We start from the raw sequence: 16,370 nt of genomic DNA, 5'->3' as shown, positions 1-16,370 counted from the left end.
ACCTTTTTTTACTTTTGCAATCGTATTCCAAATACAATCTATGGAATTTATTATTTGACAGTTGTCGTATTAGTTTTTTGTTATGACAAATCGTGATAAGTTTTACCAAAGTTTAGTACGGTTACGTGGAGATAATAATGTAATATAACTGAACTCCGAAGTACAAAAGTTTTTGTATTAGTACTAAAATATTCAATCAATTTAATAATTTACAGTTTATACAGGTCATTCAATCAGAAGAGAGATTTACTAGACTATATATGTTTTAGTTACCTGTATATAAATACTATATTTAGCTAATAGGATTAAAAAAAATGTTGTTTAAAATATACGTTTTAAAATTATCTTACTTTACTGTTTTTTTTTTTTTTTATATAACTTATAAGTTGTAAGTAAGAAGGGACTTTTTTCCAATTATTATAATGTTCTTGAGTAAGAACAGTGCATAAAATTATTTTAATGAAAAATAAGGAATATTGCGCTTTATCCATCTTAAAAAATATAAATATTTTATTAAGTATAAAAGTTTAAAATGTATAATTAAGATGTACCTAATTTTGTTACATCAATAATATTATTACAATATAAATCACAACTATTAAAACCTTAGCTGGACGATTTTAACTTTAAATATTAAAAGCATACAACTATATTATAGTAGTATATAATTTGTATGCATACATAATCATCAATTAAAAACTGCATTATGTACCTAATTAAAATTACTAAACTTTTCATAACGAAAATTATTATATTGTAATTTTGTCTTTTACTTGACTTATATTCTATGAAAGTAAATGATATTTACTGTATATATTTTGTATTACATATAGTGAGTCTTATAACTTATTATAAAAACAAGTTTACCTACATTTTCCCGATCATATAAGGTATTTTTATTTGTTGATATATTATAATAGTTTAGTATTGAAAACATGCTATTATAATGATATTAAGTTGGTATCGATAATTATAATAATTATTAAAGTGCGTATTTTAATATCGCAATCGATGAATATTCACTTTATGCGATACAGATAGATTGTTAGAAAACGGCCTATAGACTGTAAAATGTTCAAGTCGAATGAAAAATGTATAAAATTGTTTTTGTCAATATGACGACGGTTGGCGTTGAAGGCTTAGCAAACAATAGGAACGGTACCGTGACGAACATTATAGGTAAGTACGGCTGAAGTCGTTTACTCATCCAGGGTCGATAGACAAGCCTGAAGTAATAACACTGGTGGCGGATTCGAGTTTTTGTCTATGATTTTATTATATTTTTATATTATTGTTGTTATTATTATTCTTTTTGGGCACCACTGTTCGGTGTTCGGAATCGATATAGCGCAATATAACGAGCCAGCAGAACGTGCAGCAGGTATTACCAAAGTTTAAAATAACATCGGTGGTGAAAAAAAAAATGGTATTTTTCGCATTTGTTGTTCAATTTTAATCAAGTTTCTAGCAGTTACAATTGCTGTTGCAATTGTAGTGTTGTTGTAGCCATCGAATAGTTTTACCAAATTATATTACCTTTTAGATACCTCCTACCTATATTATATTACATCTAATAATATACGCTTATTATTATGTCCATACTATTCTGCTTATACCTGCACGCTTTTGTGATTATCATTTTATTATTACATATTTTTATATGCGAAGCAAATTTTGAGAAGAAAAAAAAAACTTCAACGGATTATGAAAGTTTTGAAAACTCATCTTTTCATGATGTATATTATATATTATATAAGTACTGTTCTCCTCAAACGAATTATTATTAAATATTGCATTTTTACATATTGTGTTCACATTCATACGGGAGCATATTTTTTATTATTATTATTTTTTATGCAAAGCGGAAATTGATAACACCATCCACTCAGCTCAGTGGTGCGATGAAAGCGGTTTAACAATGTACGACAAATACCTACATACTATCCTAGCATTATATATTCTTCTGAATAATATAAACTGTGTATATACTATATATATATATATACATATATATGTATAGGTATATGTGGTACACCTATATTATAAACATATGTTATACTTATTTTAGAAAAGAGATGTTATATTTTCTATATCGCACTAAATGTAATCTCTACGAGTAGGTATTAAAGAAAGATGCAGAGGATAAAAAATTGTCCTACTCTTACAGTTCATCTTTTTCTCGATTTTATTTTCACTTATTAGTATTATTATTTTCTTACATGTGTCTCATATTATATGACATATATATTATATTATATTAAATTACCGGCATCGTTAATACTAATGCAGTCACATATACATATAGTATATTCGTATATAGCTATTCGAATAAATTTAAGTTATTATTAATTTAATACTATAGATATTGTAGATACTAATGTATATAAGACAATTAATGCGATTTTGTCAATTTTAATTTTATGTAATTTACTCAAATTATAAACAATATATGTATTTTATTATATGTAGGTACTGTATATAGTATTATTATATATCTAAATTATATTTTAATTTATTATTGATAGATATGATAATTGGAATAAACAGTTATGTTTATTTTAATAGATATAATATTACTTTTTTACTTTTTAACAATACCTAATTCTTTTTATCATATAAATTATACCTAATATTTAAAGACATTTATTAGTTATTTATAAACTAAAAAAACTTCATGTTAATTAAACAACAACTCGCGAGTAAAACAAAGTAAAACGTAGTATTATTTACGTTCAATAGGTTTCAACAATTTTCAATTTTGTCATTTTGTCTTTTGTTAATTTTTGAAAATGTCTATATGAAATCTTTTGCTTACTTTGTGGATCAATGTCCAATGACTACTATGAGTCCGATAATATTATTAGAGTGATGAGTTTAAAAAAAAAATGTCTTGGAGATGATTGACTTGTTACACTATCTTTTTTCCTAAGTAGGTAGCTGTTGGCTCTGATTTATAGTTCGTTGTTGATGTAAAGGAGGGGAAACCATTCTTTGTGAGTGGTTTCTCTGTTGATTGATAATCCGAATATTGACACATTGACGCGAATTCGATAAGATTCAGTATAATGGTCTTTTCAGGTTTTTCGACACGTGAACTAGACGAAACTATAGATGGGTCTCTATAACCGAATAGTGAATAGTTTTAAGTTTAAAATACTTATAGTTTTACAATAGAGAGATTTTTCTTCGGTTATTATACTTATTATATTACACTTTAATCATAATTCATAAGACTAACGTTATGAGACTAAATGGATTACGTTGTTAAAATAAAGATTTTTAATATTTTAATATTTATTTTTTTTAATCATAGAAGGTAGGTGATAAAAATTTATTTTTTTAACATTATCAGTAAATTTTGATAACAACCGTATGCTTAACTAAAGGTTTTTTTTTAAGAGTTATTATTAAAAATGCCGACTACAATACTACATAACAATGATAAACTCTTTTATTTTTAAAACTATTGTTGTAGGTAGTTAAAAATGAACATTCTTATTTATTAATATGTCGTTTTTATCTTGATAGATTGTTGTTTTTCGATTCTCGGCAAGGTTAATTATAACTATTCTTGTAAATTATTCATTAGATAGGATTTAGTCAAAACTTATTCATATAAAGTTTAACTTTATATTATTTATTCAATATGTTTTATAAATAGTTTCAACTATTTTTTTTTTATAAGAAATGTGCCTTTAAATAACTATCATAATAATAAAAAAAAACGTGTAACTTAAAATTGTATTAAATTTGTTAAAAATATATACGAGTAATATGTATTGCATGTAGATTAAATAAATTAAAAGTTAACTAAATTGTAGTCTATAAAAACTGTTATAATGAAGACGTGTAAGGGGGTTTAATCCATATTTTATCGAAATTATTTATATTATAATTCCAATTTAATTGATAAATTGTTTTATATACTTTTAAAAAAAGCGAATAGTATATAGGTACCTATATAATTTACTTTTACGGTGTTTGCCATAAATATTTGATCAAAGATTCGCACTTTTGTTTGCTTTAACTTTCAATTGAAATGTCAGTGTAATTGCGGTCACTTAGTTTGCACAGAGTAAACATAAATATACAACTTGGTAAATGTATATTAGTTTTGGATCTCTGACCTAAAAATGTACGAATTTTATATTATTGATGGGTTGTATTCTATAGACGAATAACTTAGGTTGGGAAATTTTGTATGATTTCGTTGCATTATTAATTACGTACGAGTAATTGAAACTCTGACGGAGAATAAGAACTTATCCCAACATAGAATTATTTAGTTAATTAAAGAGAATATCATTAACTTCATATCTACTGACGACTTTTACAGCAGTCGGTTATTATCAATTTCAATGAACAAAGTATATAAATAATAATTTATAAGAAATATCTACAGTTCATTTATAATAATTGTATTTATTATTTAACTAGTCAACTGTATGTTTCAGTATTTGTTACAAATATTAAAAATAATCAAAATTTTTTATAAACAAATTTGATCAAAAATTGTATATGACATATACATTTCAGTGTATCTCGTATCACTCATTTATAATATTAAACATTGCAAATAGGTAAGATATAATATTAATTATTGCTAAGTAAGTACTTAAAATTATAAATTATAATTAACTGTATAGGTTATATATGATGAATTACTCCTAGCATCAGTATTCATATACGTTCAATAGTTACTTAACGATAATTCGGTAATTATCTGGAATAATATTAATTCTCATAAAAATAAAATTAATTCAGTTTTATTTAAATTGCAATAAAATTTGATTTAGCTATATTAAAAATATTATTACTTAATATCTAATGTAATAATGATTTTTAGTGTGTATATGTAAAACTTAAATTTACATATATGTATATTGTAAATCGGGTCATTACAATAACCAAAATCTTCATGTTGAGAATAAAATAAAAAAGTATTTTAATTTTTTAATTTTCTATTTATAAATTAAGTTATCGAGGTTTCAGGGTTTTTTTAAGTTGTATATTTATTTTAGAATTGTTTTGTATTTCAGCGTGAACTTAACGTTATAAACCTGTCTATCCGACCGCTAAGAGCAATTCAAACTTTATGAAAATATTCTAAAAGTTACATTCTTTATTTCAGTATACAGTTTAGGTTTGAAAAGTTTCCAGTTGGCCTGCTATAGAAAATCTAACGTTAGTGCGCTCGCATTACAACGCATAATATTGAATCACTTGCAAAATGTGGACGGCATTCGAATGACGTATACGTAAAATATATCAAAGCTTTTATTATATCCATATTACAGTATTTGTACGTACCTGTTTATACTTCCAAATACGCCATTGACGGATTTTTATTCATTTTTTCTCTGTTATCTGAGTATCGTCATTCTATAATTATAATTATAATATTGTAAATTTATAAGGTGATCTATTTAATACTATTAAATAGTTTTAAATTTATAGGAACTTATATATTTAATTTATCTATAATATAAAAAAACAATGTTTCAAAAAGTTTCAATTTGTTGGAATTTATTTTGCAAAACATTTTTGAAAAAAAAATTATATGTTTAATAATTTTAATTATTATTATCATTATTTTTTTTAATATTTAATTGTTGAAAAACAAAATATATTTTTGATTTTATATTCCAAAACTGAATATTTTTCAAAATAATTGATACATTCAAATTAAATTTCGAACGAGTAGTTAATATTAATTTTAACATATAAATATTTTTAGTTTTGATGAGTGACATGAAGTGGAATAAGGATACACTGCAAAATGTTGGTCCACTTGAAATATAATTTTTTCAAAAATGTTATTTTGCAATGATATAAAATTATGTGAAAATTATATTTTCAAAGAAGTTACAACTTTTCCAAATAATGAGTGTAGACATTTAAATGGATCATCTTGTACATATTTTTGAGTTTCCATACGAGTTTTCCTCAGCAAGAATCAGTATTTATCTGTAAAAAATTAAATTAAAATACGTTCTGTATTTTTATTAACTTATACTTAATTTTAATTTAAATCTATACAAAATTTAAAAATTTTCAGTTGCATAAAAAATCCAATGTTCGTATATTATATCACTATATTCATCTTACGAATAATACTGAATCTGCAGTTGCAAAATATAAAAAGAATTCGAATGATGTACACAATACAAAAATATCTAAACCTAAATCTTTGTGCTATAAAGTTGCTTGAATAATGTTGAACGTATCTATTTATACTTCCAATGCCATTGTAGGATTGTATCCGGTGAGAATTTTATTGTTTTCTGTCGTCTATAGTTAAATTATTGTATCAAATATTTTACCTGGCATTATATCACAGATCGAAAGATGAAAAAATATATTTTATGCTGTTTTTTTATATTTTTATGTAGGTATTTGACAGTTGACTTGATAGTCAACTATTTACGACTTCCTAGCTTCTGCAACCATAAATTATCTAAACAGCTGTGTCAATGTCATACAAAACGCATTTGCTATCTACCCATATTATTGTAGTCAACAGTTAGTAACGTCAAATTGTTTTTTAATTTAACTATTGTATAACAATATACAAACGTAGATGTCTTATGGTGGTCAAATAATGAAGAACATATCTCCACTTCATATCTTTAATTTTAAATATTAATATTTATATTAAAGTATATATAGAATGATTCATCAAAAATAATACCCATATCTTCCATTTACAACGAATTTATTCAAAGTTATATCGTTGGATTTTTTTTATTTGGGTCATTTTTAAAAATTGTAAAATACCTATATACCTATATTTATAGATAAATATTAGTTATTTTTGATACTCCAAATTTAATGATCAGAAACAAATATTCGCTACTCAATATATAGTTGAAAAGGAGAAGTTCTCGTTTTAAAAACAGTCATTTTTATCTTCACAGCACACTTAGTAAGTAGTATAAAAAAGTCAAGTATTTATAATTATAGACTTAAAAATAATATTTAAAAATTAAAAAATCAAATTTTGAAACTGTTTTTTTAAGAAAATAAAGTGGTGAACATGATTGGTAAATCACCATAAGTATACTATTTATATATTTATGAAAAAAATAATATAATTTTTTCAGTTATTAATTCAATAAAACTATTCAAAATTTTTTATATCATTTTTTTTTATTTGTTGAGTGATAATAAAAACTACAGAATTACATCATAAATTATCTTTTTGATGATAAAAGCACATGTTATAAAATCAGCCTCACCCCCTCCCGCTACTTATGAAAAAATGATTTGACTACTACTGCGAGTCACGTTTCGTCATAAATTGTTTACCATATACGAGTATACGACGTTTTAAGTGTTTAGGTGTTTTTAAAGATTACTTTTTTTCATATTATTTTTTTTTTTGAGCTTATTTTTAAACGTTCATTGTTTCTAAATTATATGTTGTGCTAATTTTGCCCAAAACTATAAGACTGGCTATATCTCTTATATTAAATTCTATATTTTATGTATTTTTTTAGCCGTTTATAAGTAAAACAATTATCAGTGATAAAGAATTTCTCAAAACCAATACACTTACAACTGATAAATTATTTTTTGTTAATTTAAGAATTTCATCCAACTATACCTAAATAGTAATTTGAAGTCAACGCAGAAATTAAGAAGGTTTCTAAATTGCTTTTTCACGACATTGGTATATCGTATATACGATGTAAAACCAAGTATTGTATTAAAGTACCCAGTATATATTTTGACCCTCATTAAATACCCGGTGTTTTTAATTAAAAAAGCAAAAAAACAAAAAACAAATTAGAAGCCGTACTGCTGCTAGTTGTAGTATTCGCGTTTATGTTCTCGCAATAATTTTTACTGGAAATACGTACTCGTTTAGGAATATTTTGAAATATGTTTGATCGTACACGTGTTAATATAATATATTATACACGTATATACGTATACGCACACGTATATAATAAGAACCGAGCGAACACAACGATCATCAACTTTTATGGCGGCTTTCGGCATTAAAAACGTCAAGGGATATCGTTGGCGGCGGCGGCAGTGGCGGTGGTCTAGTATCTTTTTTCATATTAGGGTTTATTGGGCCTTTTATATATACGACGTAAATATGTTGTCTCGTTATATTCCCTGTAGAGATTGGGTATTGGTGTTTTCCAGCGTCTCTGTTCCTCTCCATCGTCGACGTAATAACAACATTCCGCGTATATATTATAATAATAACAATATATTTACACACACACACACACACACACACACACACACACACACACACACACACACACACACACACACACCTACCCACCCACCCACACACACACACTTATATATATATATTATATATACCTACAGGTATACATGCACACATATTATAGGATATAGTATATATATATTATATTATATATACACACTACTATAGGAGAAGAATGGTATACATATATACGAATATACACTATATACTGCGTATATCACGATAAATTTATACTGTACCTACCTATATTATACGAATAATAATATTGTAAATATTATCATATGTGTGTGTGTTTCGCTATATGAGCACACGCATACCTATCCAATTATTTAGGGCGTACCGAGTCTGTTGCAGCTACAGAGTACATAATATATTAGGAGTAAATAATACAATAATATTAATATATACGTATGGCATTAAACTGGCTGGGTTGCGGTGCTGTGCGTGCGGTACGACGAGTATATCATATTGTTATTATCATAATAATAATATATAAGTCGATCTAGTCTCGTGTTTTGAAATCCGAGTCTATTATTTCGTCCGCGTTAATTATACGGTAATATTATATTATATGATTATTATTTACGCTAACGCGATAAATTACTTGGGTCCGTGGGGACGCAGTCGTCATCGGCCCGCGTGTGGGGTGGCGAGCGAATAAATCCGTGAAAATAATAATATTAAGAACGACTACTCGCGGTAAACTGATTACTGTTTTATTAAAGATACACGCACGGTACGTGTGTGGTGTTGACGTAGTCGTCGTCCGTGTGGTGTAATGACGATTTCTTTCTGCAAACGGTTTCATATATAATATCCGCACGAATATGAAAAAACAGCTCGTGGACGTGCTAATATGATTGTAAACACGACGTGCGATGTGCAACTATACTCACTGTAGGGCCCTTGGGGAATTTTATTTTTTGGTACTTATTTTCGTTTCATTTCAAGGGTATGACTTTTGCATAACTATATTACATTCTTAAGTGTTAAATCGAAATATTGCTATATTTTTTAAATTATTGAGTCAATGAGATATAATAGCTTTAGCCTTTAATATGACTGTACGTTTCATACACGCAAAAATAAAAAAATATATATATCGTTATGTATAGGTAGTATAAATCATAAATATAAAAATTATAAAATCTAATAAATATACATCATCAAGTCGCAATCCGGCTTGTACTTTTTGTACATTTTACATTTATAATTGAGTTTAATAAAACTTTGAATATTTTATAAAAAAAAAAAATAAATTTCATACCAAAAACCAATTTGATTTAATTCAAATGCGCCCCCTTACTTTGCTGCGTCCTTGGCAACCGCCTATTTCGCCAACCGCTCTATAGTTACGGCACTGGTGATGTGTTTTATCATTCACGTCAATAACCATAGGCTCCAGGTTTTGTAAATGCCAATGGGGGCCGAATTTACTAATTATTATCCTTAACTTTTGCCCTTCAAAATAATTTGAATATATGTGGTTAAAGAGTAGAGATGCAGAAAGTGGACTACTTATGTCTATATTTGTAACTGTTTCCTCTTAAATTAAGCTCATATCTCAATCTTTTCAATGGGGGCTGAGGCCCCCGAGCACCCATGCAGTCGATGCCTATGTCAATAACTATTATCGAATAAGGTTTTCGAAAGTTACTGAAATATAGTTTATTATAATTAAGTATTTAACGCATTTTCAATCAACCCAAACCAAAACTTAATAAAATGTATGTTATTGTGTTGGGTATGTAACAATAATCTTAAATAGTCGATTGGCAGTTTTAATTATTAGTTTATGTTAAATGTTTAAATAGTTATATAAGTTTTAAACTATCAAATACCATAGGGGTGGATAGAGAACTAAACACATAGTATACGTGAACGCAGAAGGAAATAAACGGTAATAATATATTTATTTTATTAATATCTATATAATAATATGCGTATATTATTATAAGCAGTCTCCGATACCTTTTTTTTTTGGGATGTGGTTACCGCGCGTATGTTTGTTTCTCTAGACGATGTAATATGTATTATTACAGGCACACGGAATGGACAGTAAAAACAGACCGTTTTCCCCTTTTTATGTTTTTTTATAATCCATAAATTCACAAAATGTTTGTCGCATAAAACGAGTAATAAAATTGTATAGCAGTTCAAATAATGTTATATTTCGCGCTGCAAAGTGCTAAACTTTTAAGGTACCAATAGTTAGACATAAAAATAACATTTATGTTACAAATGAAAGTATAAAATCCTATAGACGTACGTACACTCGTTAAAAGTAACATGTCGACTGTTCAAATTGTATGGAGTTATATATAATATTCACATTTAATGTACTTAATACAGATGGTAACATAAATAATTAAAATAATTATTTTAATGTTTGATATTAAATTATAATGAAAACACAAAAAATAAAAAGTTATTTTGTATTCGTCGAACGGTTAGGTTTTGTATGATGTATAATGCATACCTATTTATAATACATAATATTTGCATAGAATTGAATAATTGTGCACGGAAGTGCATATATGAGTGTTATAAATATTCAGGGGCCCATCTACATTTCATCAGGTTACCTATAATTTTGCGAAATTGTTCTACATTTCCAGCAGTCGTTTTTCTGTAATTTATAGGATAGTTATTTTTGCAACGAATAAAATCAACAATTCATACAAGGTTTCCGCGATTATCATTGTCTGCATTCTTTAATACTTGTAGTAGAACATACGTATGATTTCAAATTCAAGACTAATATTATATACACGTCTGCAAAAGTAGATAGGTATTAGGATGGACCACGGTTTACCGTAATACTAACTAAAGGGTGTACCTATATATATTATAACGTATACTGTGTGTATGTAACTAATTGCCCCGTTCCCGGATTATAAAATAATAACGAAGGGCGATTATAATACGCTTCTATAATATACTTTAACGGAAGCGCCACCCTTATCGCGCGGAAGCGATAGTAATAATATTGAGATTAACCGTCCGAGAGTTGGTTAAAAATAAAATTAATTAACGTCGCCGGCGAGTTCGTGTGACGGGATAACTTAAAAATGAAAAAAAAATAAAATCATTTTCGTCCCGGTCGTTGCTGTAAGTCGGTTTGCTCACGCAGACGATGCCTGACGGTCGGAACTCTCTACGATCGCCAGAGGGGAAGGGCGCAACGGCGACAACGACGACTGCGAGCGAGACGGTTTTTAGATTCAAAAACTGTTGGCCGCCGCCGCCGCCATTGCATCGGCAACATGATGGATGGACGCTATAAATCAACGGGCCGATACAAAAGGAGAAGGCGCGCGCGCATTGCTCTGCAGACACCGATCGTGTGTATATATATGTATAAATATACACATACAATACATAGTCGGACGCCTGCTGCTGCTGTTGCCGTCGTTCCTGCACTTCTCCTCTTGGGTTCTAGAGTCTGTTTCGTCATCCCTCTCTCCCTCGTCCACCTCTGATTGTTACCCCTAATATATATAGATACTTCCGTACATACCCGCGACCCGCCACTAATCGTCTGCTGCTCGGCAATCCGCATCGGAGGAGCTTCGCGCGGCCTCTGTAATCGTTGTCCGGCTAATTTATTAATTTTCTACTACCCACTTTCGGTCATTAATTATTGTACACACGCATATTATATAGTTTGAGGATAAATCGCGGGACCACAGGCCTACACCGCTTTTCAACCTCACCCGTTCGTTATATATAGGTTTTTTTTTTTTTTTTTTTGAAGAACCATCCGGAAAAGGATACACGGCTAAGACCACGCAAATGTATTATAAGGGTCAACAAGTGATTATACCAAATGACCACTATAGTGTAATACTGTAACTCACACACACATACACACACACAAGAATACGAAAATATTCTATACATATCTCTGTACGTGATTGTTTATGTGTGCACAATGGTCAGGAAAATAAAATACGAGTTATCGTTAATGTATGAATTATAAATCGATTATTTAATAAAATACTAAGCATATATTTGTGGGTGAATTTATCCGATGGTTAAAAACAACAACAACAAAAAATACAGACATTACATTTATGGTATACACTATACATAGTATAATATATATATTTTTTTTAATACAACGTGACCGGTGGTGACGTGTAGTGCCATTCGGGTTCATATAAATTCATTAAATTCGTCGGATTTCGTCCGGTTATTTTTCGTACCGTAATTAAATGTAATATTCCTAACCTGCTTAAAAAACGTATCATAAATTATGTCAATATATACGACGGACGTTTATGTGATTATTTCCAGTTCAAATATTTTGGCAGATTTCGGAGAATCAACTAATCGTTCAATCATTCAAAATTCAAAATGCATAAAAAATAATGAATTAAATTCTTCTTATTATATTTTTTTAAATCAACATTTTTGACACAATCAATGTGGACTGTCAAACGTTCATTAATAATTGATAGAGAATAAAATATTGAAATATGAAATATTAATATTAGTTATAATAATTATAATAACAATAAATTAACTCCAATTTTAACACGTGATTTTTATTTCGTTACTATTGAGTAACATTTTAAATAAAAACTATTTAAGTATTATAAGTCATATTAGTATAATTTATACTAATAACATAATACTTTCATTAGAGTTATTAAAGCGAGAAAAAGTCCATAGTTAATTTTAAATATAAAACTGTAAATATTTTATAACATAGTATATAATATACAGTCATAATTATTAAAGTATCTTAAAATAGTGAAGTGGCGATATTAATATCTTTTTTTTATATATATTTTTAATATTGTTAATTAAAATATCGAATCATTTTTAAAACCGATTTCGTTAAATAACGGAATAAATTCGTTTGAATACTTTGTTAAATCATCATCATTCTATAAGAATATGGGCAAGGACTGGAAAGTTAATTAATCATTCGACATCACTGAACATTAGACGATCGAAGACAGTATAGTGAGGATTGATAACAATGGATTTATGAAAGCTTTAAATTCAATTAGAAAGTTTTTAAAAAGTATATTTTGTCAATACGCACTTTGATTTTAAGGAGGTGCTGGTATTTGAGTAATAAAGGTAGGCTTATGGCGGAGAAGGGTATGAAGATGTTTTTGTATTGAGTTTCAGCTTGACTGAGAGCTTATAAAATAATTATTAATAGCATTATTTATTTCGTTACCTTAAGTATTTTGCTTATTTGTAAAAGTTCCTTGTATTACATATTTTTTAAGTCATGTTCGTGATGCAGAATAAGTATTTGGCAGATTATTAGATTGTTTTACTACAAATGATACGGATAAATTATAGTGACTATTTCTACATTAGACGCATCTCGGAAGCAATGCTTTTTGAGTAACCATAGTCTTCAATATTTGAACGAAATAAAGTTGCCTAGAGAAAATGAACAAGTTCATGAACTTAGTTAAATTTTAAATGAATTTTCCAATGTTGGTGGTGTACATCTAATATTATATATCTGCGTGAAAGTGTGATGTATGAGTGCATATTATAATACTGTGCGCATATACTGAACTGCGTATGAAGCATATAAAGGACGCAAAAGAGGTGGGTGAGAGTGAAATTTAGCGAAAAGATGTAATGCACCTACTCATCACAGTTCTCGAATAAAGAACCTAATTATACGCGCTCTAGAAGCAGTTAAATGTACGATATCAAGTGTTTCATAAAGAAGGAGTTTAGGTTAATATTTTATAACTATTCGTGTGTATATGTTTATACTTTATATATTATAATAAAATATTTTAAGTAGTGAAACATTTTACATTGTTGTTGCATATAGTACCTATGTATACAGTGACCTAATTTAGATAATGAAAAAGAGAGGTATTTCGTCCCTAAAATGTTACTGCGTTTCAAACTCCTTATTAGCTAGATATTTTTACATAATAACTTATGTTTTTTTTTCTAAAATTCAAACAACACTGAAAATACTAGCCTTGATTATTATACAATAAACATACCAACACAACTGTTAAATAATTTATTAAAATCTACTTATAATTGTAATACGATAAAACACGGTAATTATAAAGAAATATTCTTTGTATACATTTAAATTATTTAAAAATATAAAATATCTTTCATATTTTCAAATTTTAAACTTCACCTTCATCTATGTCTAAATATAAGAGCGTATAAAAATAACATTAACTAATTTTGTTATTGTTTTTGATTTTATTAGGAAAGTAATTTGTGTGTATTTCAGTTAACAAAAAAAAAAAAAAAAAATGAAACAGACAGAATGATTATAATTTATAAGGACCATTCATTATATTTTTGCTATGTTATGCTTATCTCAGTTAGTAATTTATGGAGAGCATGATATATTTTCTAATGGTTTTAAAATATCTGTTTTTACAAATATCTTCACAGCCTGGTTACATGTATAGTTTCTACACGTAACTACCTAAATTATCTTAAATTTAAATAATTAAATACTTAAACTTACTACTAGCAAGTGTCGAGGTGAATTTCTACGTGAGACTTATGCATAAGAATTAATTTCTATAGCCATTTTATTTGTTTTATTATTATTACCGTACAAATGATAATAATAATTAATATTTCATACTCAAAATGAATGACTAATAAATATTGGTTTTAATTTCAGATGAATGCAATAATTCGCTAGGAATGGAGTCTGGAAAAATACTAGATTCAGACATAGTTTCTAGTTCTTCTTATGACTATGGGACTGGACCACAAAGAGGCCGGTAAGTGATGAAAATCAATTTCTTACAATATTTAAAACTAACAAATAATAATAATTGAGTAGGTATAAAAAATATTTTATAAATTGCGTTGTGTTGACTATTTAATACTAATATATTATTAATTATAAATAAAATAGAAAATATAATGTCTATTCAACGTTTAATAATTTAATATTTTTTTTTATTATGTAATTAACTTATCAATAAATTAATAAAAACTCTAAATATATTAGAATATTATAAATGGATGTTTTTATACCCAATAGTTCATGTTAGTAAATATACTTATATTTGAGTGTTAAATTATCGATTCAAACAAAAATTCTAATTAGAAATTAAAATCATTTAGGAGAAAATAATTACAGAGAGGTAATCAACTATTTTTTTCCGTTATATTTATATTAAGTACCTAAATAATTTGATTTCCATGCAACTGACAGTTAATTGTACATACAGCATGAATATTATAAATGAATTTTTATGTAAAAAAACAACTGCTATATCATATTATATAATAATAAACAATACGTATTGGTACGTTTTAAATTAAACACGAGGTTTAGTTTTCTCTAGAATAATTTATTTATATGTCAATTCGTTAATGTAATTTAATAGTTGATTTTTAATATTGTGAAATTAAATTAAAGATTCTAAACAAAATATCGCTATAACTAGAAGCTTTCATTAAAAACGGATACAACGAATTCTATTGTATAACGCATTACTACGTTAGATATTGTTTAAAACATTAATTGAATTTCATATATTACATACAATATAGAATGTATATTATACATGACATAATACTATGAACAGATATTAATCTAAATTATATTAAATTATTGTAACTTTTTCCCTCAATAGAAGCTCTATTACTCTCATTGATAATAAATTTAATAATATTATTGTAACATAACATAAAATAATAATTTATTGATTCTAATTATTTTAATATGATTTTATAGTATTATTATTTATTATTTTAATGTATTATTTTAATCTTTGATTGGTTAGGTTAGGTTAGTAATATATTATAGTGTACTAATTTTAGCTAATAATACGTATTTTAAAATACCTCGGGGGTTATGAATATAACTCATTGAATTTAAAAGTTTTAATTGATCGATTTCTAAAAATAATTCATGCTAGATAAAGAATAGTCTTTTTGAATACTACTTATTTTGTAATGAATACAATATTATGTATACCGATATTGGACTAAAACTCATTATTTATTAATATTAGTTGATTGTATTACACTCTCTTATCTATTTTTTGGTTTACTCTGTACGTGATTTGTTCAACTGTAAACACTTGTTACATAAAAAAAAATTTGAAAAGTTTATGATACACGATACTATTTATATTAA

General features: G+C 26.9%; 1 protein-coding gene across 1 annotated transcript in view; it reads left to right on the top strand.

Annotated features, from left to right (window-relative positions):
• LOC114133080 (discoidin domain-containing receptor 2) overlaps positions 1-16,370 on the top strand; it is a 239,687-nt gene that overhangs the window by 72,126 nt on the left and 151,191 nt on the right. Inside the window, exon 3 of the mRNA XM_050197794.1 lies at positions 14,898-15,000. Within this exon, the coding sequence (XP_050053751.1) occupies positions 14,898-15,000 (103 nt within the window). The remainder of the gene's footprint in view (positions 1-14,897; positions 15,001-16,370) is intronic.

The sequence above is a fragment of the Aphis gossypii genome, chromosome 1, assembly GCF_020184175.1.
Source record: "Aphis gossypii isolate Hap1 chromosome 1, ASM2018417v2, whole genome shotgun sequence".
Classification (NCBI taxonomy): Eukaryota; Metazoa; Arthropoda; class Insecta; order Hemiptera; family Aphididae; genus Aphis; species Aphis gossypii.
Note: the sequence above shows the minus strand (reverse complement) of the source record. Positions and strands in the feature narration are given on the sequence as shown.